Genomic DNA, 9,384 nt, shown 5'->3' on the forward strand with positions numbered 1-9,384 from the left:
TCCACTAGCACTGGATATATATATGTACTCCTTCTTTATGTCCCTACATAATAGGTAACTTTTCTATTTTAGGCCGTCCAAGTATAGGCCATTTCCAGAATTTGGGAAGTTGATTTTCAAACTTTCCCAAATTGCCCATAATATTACCATTAACTAAGATTCCAAAGATAGCCTGCATTGGTATTGTGACACTGTAAATCTATGAAAAAGTGAAGGATGATTACGGTACTTTTAACTCAGAACCTTAAAAATGACCCCAAATCAAGCATGACCTATTACTTAGGGGTGAAGGGAGTTATACTTTTTGACATTATCAGGCAATCCAATACCCAGCAATTGTAAAAATGTGAGTGATGCTAAAGGATCATACACTAGAAAACCAGAAATGGATAAATCTATAGGTCTAAGTTAAGGTCAACCATTTAAGTAATTCATACTCTTCCAAACTGGAACAACTTCTGGGGTGCTACTTTCCTGAGTCCCGAGTTCTGAAGCCAAAAAAAAACTTTCTATTTTGAGATGGATAGTTGGTCCAGGCTCATCAAAACTCTAAAAACCCAGGTACTATTCTATAAAAATGCTGCAATTTGATGGACTTTCACGGCTTTCTGTGACATTACCACAATTCAAACGATAAAGCTGTGACCAATCTCCCTGCCTGATTGCCTTGCTATCCAGATGTCTCTGTAATGCATGGACAATTCAGAATCTCCAACTTCAAGATAAAAGTTTGAGACTTGCAGGCACACTCCAGAATTTCCTGGTTCAAGCTCCACCAACCGTTTTGCAACTCTTTGTCCAACAACAACATTCTTGTGTATCCTACAACTTCTCAGTAATGAGCTCCACATTAAAGAACTGTCCCTTATAAGTGACAGCTTTAACAATTCTTCAGCTTCACATACCAACCCTGCACGGCCTAAGAGATCAACCATGCATGAATAATGCCTCGGATCTGGTTCAATACCATGGAGTGATTTCATGGACTCAAAAACCCTTCTTCCTTCCTCTACTAAACCTGAATGGTTGCACCCTGTCAAGACACACAAGAACGTCACTCTATCTGGTTTTAAACCCTTTTGGAACATCACTTCGAGCAATTTCAGGCACTCTTTTCCTAATCCATTACAGGCATAACCATTTACAATTGATGTGAAGGAGACAACATTGGGTGAACATAGACCCTCAAAAACACCGCGTGAATGATCAACCTGTCCCAATTTGGAATATGTATCAATTAGTGAACAAGAGACCACGTTATGAGATTCGAATCCAATTTTAATAGCAAGAGAATGAAGCAATGTGCAACTTGATAAACTCATATAGGAAGATCCCGACAATGCTTTCAGTGTGGTGGACAAGGAGAATTCATCAAATCTAATTCCCTCATAACCCATGAATTTAAACAACTCAACCACCTCTTCAGCATAACTACAATGTAACATAGATGTCAAAAGAGCATTGCAGCACTCCATAGTTTTACAAGTGCACTCCTCATATATATTAAACGAACTCTCAATCTCGTAACATTTCCCATACATATCAATTAGAGCAGACTGAACATGGATGCTTCCGCAATCAAAACCCAGTTTCAGAACAAAACAATGCAACTGTGTTCCCAAAAAAAGATTCTCACTTTTGCTGCACGAATTCAAGAGCGCAACAAATGAACGCACAGATGGTTTCATACTCCAATAGTGCATCCTCACAAAATGTTCAAGTGCATCAGACAACACCCCACTATTAGCATATGCAGAAACTATCGAATTCCATGAAATCACGGCATCATAAGGAATAATTTCAAACGATTTGCTAGCGTCACTCAAAGTCCCGCAAGCAGAGTAAAAATCCACCAACGCATTAGCAACAAACCGATCCGATTCAACCAACCCAGCCTTGAGAGCTAAGCAGTGCAACTGTTCTCCTTGAATCACAAAGTTCCCATTACAACAACCCTGAAGCAAATAACAAACCATAAGACCATTCAACATAACCCCATCAAATTTAACTCTAGGAAAACACCTTATAATCTCATCCCACATACCCAATTTACAAAATCCTCGAAAAACCAAATTCCAAACAGCAACATTCCTCTCTGGCATTTCATTCAAAACTTTCAACCCATCATCAACAAACCCCATTTGCACATAAAGATCAACGATAGAACTCCCAATGTACAAGTTCCCACAAAACCCAAGTGAAATCACTCTACTATGTACTTGAATCCCCTCAAAATAAAACCCATTGTTACTACAAATGCTCATAACACAAGAAAACGTTGATGGGCTTTCTGCAAAACCTTGAGATAACATTTCAGAATACAATTCAAACGCTTTCCCTGGTAATCCATAGCGTTTGTACCCAGAAATTAGCAAATTCCAAGAAACAACATCCCGAACAGACATTTCGTCGAACAGTTGGTGGGCATAGTCTAAAGACCCTGATTTGATGTGATCATCTATTGCACGATTGTTAGAAAAGATTAGATCAGATGTGTCAGTCTTGTAGCAGGAATCAAGATGCAAGCGCCGGAAAAACGCACAGATTTTCCGTTTATTTGAGAGTTTTAATAAGCTCCCAATATTCTGGGGATTTGATAGTTGTTTTATAAATTGCATTTTGTTTATACATTAATCAGACACACCATTAAGAATTAAGACATAAGAAGCACCAAAAAAAAGAATTAAGACATAAGAGCTGGTAATCAATTTGCTAATTATGCTCAAATCCTCCATTTTCTTTATCATCTTTTGTAACTATACTTGATTAGAAGAATGGAGGGAAATGTCAAATGTGTGATTTTTTTTTCATTTGTTGCTCATACTCCGTGTGTTTTACTAGTTTGTAGGAAGCTACTAATGGTAAATTGGGAATAAGATGTGCTCAAATCCTCAATAAAAGTGGGAAAAAAAAAATGCTCAATAAAAGTAAATATATTGGTTAGGAGGTAAAAAGAATCATCAAATTAATACTATGAAACATGTAAAGGCGCAATTTGGATTATATATTAGGGTATAAAGATGGCACTGAGTTGGAACCTGATACAATTGATACGATTATAAAATCGTGGTCATGGACTGGGCCTGAATTACAAATATGACCCAACACGACAAAACACATTAGATTTGGTGAAATTAGGCTTAGGCACATGGGCGTGGGCCGTACCTGGACTGCGCTATTGAAATTTTCGGCACAGCCCAGCCCGACATGTGTGAAGTGGGATAGGCCCGTTCAGGCCAAGGCACGTGGACTCATTCGAATTTATGAATTATCTTAACTAGACTCTCAATTTTAATCGATAGACCAAGACCTGACCGATAATATCATATTGCATAGAAATATTAAAACATACCATTGTTGACTTTTCCACTTGAATAACCAACCATTCATTACAAATGGCCACCTTAAATTGCTTGTTAGACTTATAGACTACAAGGATTGGTTAGTTGGGTAGTTTGTCAACTCCCCATGATTTGATCTTTGATTACTTTCTTTATTCATTACTACAACTAACTACCATTAATCCATTATAGCACAAACAGAAGCAACCTTCTTTTTTAGTGGACGGTGGATTTGGCAAAACATAAGCAGACAGCAGTGTAAGGAAATACACGCATAACAACTTCTAAATAGTCATAACTCTTTTAAGTGGTCAAAACGTGCAAGACCTTTGAAACTTAATTGACAAGTCTTACATGGTGTATTTTGTGTACGCCAACCCTAATTTTATTACTCTTTCTCTTATCAGGTAAGACAACGCCAACCCTAATTTATTACTCTCTCTTATCTTGTGCGCCGAATTTAGTACACCAACCCTAATTTTATTACTCTCTCTCATCTCATATAAACTCGGCCTTTTTCAATTAGATCGTTATGCGACATAAGGTGACTTGAAAGTGATATTAAGCGTTAAGCCCATTTTTCACAAATACATAAGAAAAACTGATTATTATATCTTGTGATTAGAGTGGACATTGTGCCTCCTAGACATTTGTGTGCAAGATTTTACAAACTAAGATATGTTTCAAGCAATTACAGGACAAACTTCCTCCGTATCTCAAAATTCTAAATTAGTATTTAAAACAATGCATCTATTAAGAAACGGAGGAAATACAGTACTAACATTTAAGGTTCTTTAAGTAATTCTACATACTTTCATGCAAAATCTCCTATAAATAAACGGAGGAAATATAGTACTAACATTTAAGGTTCTTTACGTAATTCTACATACTCTGATGCAAAATCTCTTGATAAACAAAAAGAGGAACTTCAGTTCCATACTTCCATGGCTAACAAGCCGCAAGCGAGGCAAAGAATAGTTATCACATACTACAGTTTTTTTTGATGGGTAACCATAAACATGGGCACACTAGTATACAACATAAATGCAAGCCTAGCTTAAAAATCTTCTCTAATAAGAGCTAGCTTCGGCCAATAAGTATCAACAGGTAGCTGCTATAGCCCCGAGGAGGGAGGTAATGAAACGCATCTGTGTTTCTTCATCGATCTTAGAGAAAAGGGGAACATGCACGAAAAGGGATTTGTGGCCTCTGGCTTCTGCAAACCTCGCGGAGTGATAGTACACGTAATTACATACAAAACGACCAGCGTCATCTGAGATCATTACATCAAAGCCTTTCTTCTTCAACAAACTTTGAATAGCCTCCACCGAGCATGTAGTCTTCATCCATGTAAAAAGAAAAAGATATCAAGTATATTAGGAAAAAAGTTGTTGGGACAACGGTGTACGTGTATAAATGTCAATTTAGTAAGATCCTCATTCTCCCCATTCTATCTCTCTCTAGAACCTTACTTTCCCCAAAGTTGTTACGTTCATATGCATGCCATGAGAAGGGACTTGTTGCTTGACTCAGGGTGGCACGCCTTATTTTCATACAACTTAAACTTAAATATTAGTGAATTGTGGCAATAAATCCTCCTACAATACGTGACATACGTCAATACCCAATGATGCCCATCTTATCTGCCCTCGGTCCATGGTGCAAAATACATGGACTGGACATCCACACACAAGGGCACAAAGGTCATTTCTACGGTTTGTGCATGAAATCCTAATCCACATGTTGGGATTAGCTTATACTTCCTTAAAATGCCCTTTCCGAGAAATTATTTATAGATAGAAGCGAAATGAACTCCTTAGAACTATCAGGGTGTCAAGCCTAGACCTGGAATCAGAACTAGTAACAGATTTTAGAACACTGCCGTATTTCATCTCCAAAAGAGGATCTAACTCTTTCTTTCCGGCTCAGAGTACTTGGCTCAGGTCAAGTTCCAGTTAGAAATAAATCAATACTAAAAGTTATTGTCATCTTTTCAGATTCCAACAGTGAGTCTGGACACAGCAATTCAAACCGACCAGGATGATCATTTTAACTTATGTTTTACCAGCTAGTCCTTAATATAACCTTTTTTCTTTCTACAGCATATAACACAAGGAAATATGCATATATGTCAAAGCCTTATTACCATATTAAACAGATAAAAACAAATCACATGTTGGCAGTTACCTGTCTCGTATTAGATATTTCCCCATCATCTGGGACTATTGGTACTTGCTGAAAGAAGAAAGATAATGATTAATAAACTTGAATATAAACCAAGCTACATTGCTAATAATGACAAGAGTGGTGAGGGGGAAGAGAAGAATCTTATCTACCTGTGGTTGCCACCCGAGCTCATCAGAACAGCGAAATGTTGCTTCATTGAACGCTTGACGTTCAAGTGCAAACTTTTGGGCACCACTATTCACTCCCAAATGAAGCTGGAAATAGCAGCCAAAAAGTCAATGACATGGTATATTCAAGTCAATATAAGGATACTGTCTCCATAAACAGGGACAATTAAGCAAACCACTACTGAAAGGAACTATATTTAGCATATTACTGGTCGTACTTATGGCAGTGATTGTAAGAAGTACTCCGTACAAGAACATCATTTACCTATTTACTTTACAGAACATTGTCACAAATATTTTTGATGATAAGTTCTGTGCCTCGAGAAGCTGGACATAATGCTTAAACTGGACAGAGGAGTAGATGATTCCCATTAACATCAGGGACAATTCGACAATTTTATTTCGAAAACGGGTTATTACTGCATTATTATTAGTGAAAGACCATACATCATTGCTTTTATGTTTCTACATAAACTTGATTAACAATTCTCCCCTTATCCCACCTTGAAAATGGAGCGAGCCAAAAATATAAAGGTGGACAATACTTTTGGGATGGAGGAGTAGAGTACATTTTTTAATACTCCCTCCGTCCCAGATTAGTTGTTACACTTACCTTTGCACAAAGTTTTAGGTGATAAGTGGTTGTTTGGTTATCAATTGTTATTTTATTGAAAAAGTAGATGTGATAGGAGTTGGTGGAGTATTTTTTTAATTGAATGAGAGAGGATGTGGGGACAAAATAAAATTTAGTGGGAAGAGAGAGACAATATAATAATTGTGGGGTCATTCCTAATTTAGAAGTGTAACAACTAATCTGGGACGCACGGAAAAGGAAAGTGTAACAACTAATCTGGGACGCACGAAAAAAGAAAGTGTAACAATTAATGTGGAACGGAGGGAGTAGTTACCCATCCTCTCCTTTTCTTGGTTTGCTTTAACTACTTCATTGGAAAAACAAGACAGCACCATTAGAATAAGCAAAATTGCACAAAGAAATCATCACATATTCACATCGCAACGTTTTTCATAGTGTGTTAGACTAAGTAAAGGAGCCTTTTTATTTTATTGCATTTAACAATTGCCCAAATGGAAAGTACAAGCGAGTCCTACATGTTCACACAAAACCAAGCAATAAGTTCATGGAAGATTGGCAATCACTACAATCACACAAAAACAATCAATAATAAGTTCATGGAAGATCGGCAATCATTACAATCACAAAAAAAAAGGGGGTTAGACTCAAACTTTCCCGGACAATACACTTGTTCCCATCAAACCAATCATAAATTAGACAATCAGTGAATTAGATGTCAGCTACAACATGCTCATGATATACCAATAAAAAACAGATATTTGGATGTATTTCTCAAATTCATTGCTGTTGCAAAGATGATAGTACGGTAAATACCTAATATAGGCATATAGCTGCGTAGAAAGTTAAGGCAATCAATTCTAGAATCCATGCAACTATGCAAGTGAAGACTCACCCACACAACTGATTCATTGTCAGGATTAGGGGCAGCTCTCTCAAACAACTCGAAAAGAGCTGGTTTCGCCCCCTCACCGGCTGTCTCAAGAATTGTGCAACTTGCAAGTTTCACCCCAGTAGGAAGGCCATTTTTCGAAACATACTCATTCAAGTTACTAACAATGGTTTCCGTTGGATTCTCTGATACTCCTTGAAATTTCTTGAAACCAGTAACATGGCATGTGATATTCTTAGGTCCTTCTGATCCCATGTCCACCTTGCGAACACAACAATTCCCAATTCTTTATCAAGGATGAAATTCCAAGAAAAACCTACAGGAAAAACAGTATTCAAGAAGCAAACTGCTATTAGATTAACGATCGCTAGAAACTGATGGAAACTCACTTTGTGAACAGAGTAAATAAGCACTTATAGCTAATACTTGTATGTGACCATGCCGGGGTCAGGGAAAAGAAAGAACACTTGGCCCTGTTTCATGCACTCTGTTCAACCAATTTTGATGATCATAGCAGAGGTTATGTAAGATCTCTGAGAACAAGCCATTATTCAAATGGATAATCACTTGAACTAATACTGATTACTGACTATCACAGCCATGCTATTCTGATCTTATACGCTTTTCTCCTTGTACAACTCAGAACTTAGTAAACCTTATTCAGGAGGAATCCTAGTAGTCAAACGAGCTAACACCAATGCATGATTTCATGTAGTGATCAGACTATAGTGATGCAAATAACTGAAATTTACCAAAACAAGATGGGGAGCACCAACATGTACAAAAAGAGTGACAGAAAAGCAAATTAAGAGCTCAGCATCAGACAGACACACAAGGCATTCCAAAATAATAAAGGAACTTGTTTGTTCCATTTGCAAAAATAATCAGCGACACAGATTTATCAGTCGCTGGCGCTCTGCACTCGATTTCAATGAAACACACGTCCTGTATTCAACATTCAACGCATTTCCCGCGTTATCAGAGGTAACACTATCAATCAGTTCTCTGTTACCACTTTTAGCACTCTCCGTAATATTAATCTAATAGTAGTATGTGCTTCAAACCATAAAATTTAGTCTTAATGCAACAACTCTGTCCAATAATCTACCTAAGACGATATAGCAGCATCTGTAACCCAATTCGGTACAGCCCCAATAAAGAAAAGCCGCAAAGGCAACGTATCCTTAGAGCTGTACAGATAAGGTAATAAACTCTGAACATCAATTCCACACTCACAAAACGTAGCAATCTGTATTTAATCCACATCATACAACAACTTATATGGATCCAAACACAAATTCATGTCACTGTCAACAACAAGAATCCGGTATGTATTCGGTAAACTCGAATATAACACTGTACAAAGTGCAAATTGCAATGATTTTACCATAATTGCAAGACACCCTAGGAAGGTAAAGACAGTGGAATCAACACACAAACTTATTCTCAAACTTTTCAGAACTTGTACGGTAAAGAACATAGAAACATCAAATATACAAAAAAAACAAAAAAAAAGACCCAACAAATAAAGCAAAACACTGAACAAACCAATCAAACCCAGAAAATCTTCAAATTACACAATTCAACAATCCACAATTTAGATGATATGAGAAGATCCTCCAAATAAAACCACCTACCAAATCCTACTTACAAAATACAGTAAACAAATCCCAATTGGATGATCAATAATTTAGACTATATTGAGGAGCAATTAAAACAGGAAAAACTATGCAATTCACTCGCTCAAACATAATTGAGATTATTAATAATAATTGAATAAAATTAACAAACTTGTACATGAAAAAAGCTGAAATTTTGAAAAGGAATGAAAAGGGAACAATTCTTACAGGATTACAATTTGAGTAATAATTGGGAAGTCCTTGAATATGATGATTGCAACCCCCCTCCTCCAAAATATTCGCTTTTAGCTGGAGGAATCGAGAAAAGAGAGAAACTGAAGTTGAAGGGTGTGTATATATATAAATTTGTAAACTTGCTGAGGGGTGCCTATCTAAATACTCCGTAATTTTTATTTTCTGTAGAAGGAATAAATACCAGTAAAAATCTGTAAAAGGCCCCTCAAATCCTCAATTCATCAAATTTTATGCGAAGTAGCCCCTTTTGATTCGGTGGGGGCGGTGCACCGGCTTTATTAGGTAGGAAGTACGAATACAATTTTGTTACCTCCAGTCCCCGCCCTCGTCG

The 9,384-nt window shown here is 37.1% G+C and overlaps 2 protein-coding genes across 2 annotated transcripts; both read right to left on the reverse strand.

The window, feature by feature from the left end:
- Positions 1–626: 626 nt before the first annotated feature.
- LOC110782967 (pentatricopeptide repeat-containing protein At3g09040, mitochondrial) lies at positions 627–2,901 on the reverse strand. Its single transcript, XM_021987255.2, has one exon. It carries the CDS (start codon positions 2,616–2,618, stop codon positions 627–629), a length of 1,992 nt encoding a protein of 663 aa, XP_021842947.1. The 5' UTR covers positions 2,619–2,901.
- A 1,252-nt stretch (positions 2,902–4,153) lies between these two features.
- On the reverse strand, positions 4,154–9,384 carry LOC110782969 (uncharacterized). Its single transcript, XM_021987257.2, has 5 exons — positions 9,027–9,384; positions 7,183–7,495; positions 5,678–5,782; positions 5,529–5,576; positions 4,154–4,681 (listed from the first exon to the last, which is right to left on the reverse strand). The coding sequence occupies exons 2-5, from the start codon at positions 7,432–7,434 to the stop codon at positions 4,442–4,444; spliced, it is 645 nt and encodes a 214-aa protein (XP_021842949.1). The 5' UTR covers positions 7,435–7,495; positions 9,027–9,384; the 3' UTR covers positions 4,154–4,441.

This window comes from Spinacia oleracea, chromosome 1, assembly GCF_020520425.1.
Source record: "Spinacia oleracea cultivar Varoflay chromosome 1, BTI_SOV_V1, whole genome shotgun sequence".
Classification (NCBI taxonomy): domain Eukaryota; kingdom Viridiplantae; phylum Streptophyta; class Magnoliopsida; order Caryophyllales; family Amaranthaceae; genus Spinacia; species Spinacia oleracea.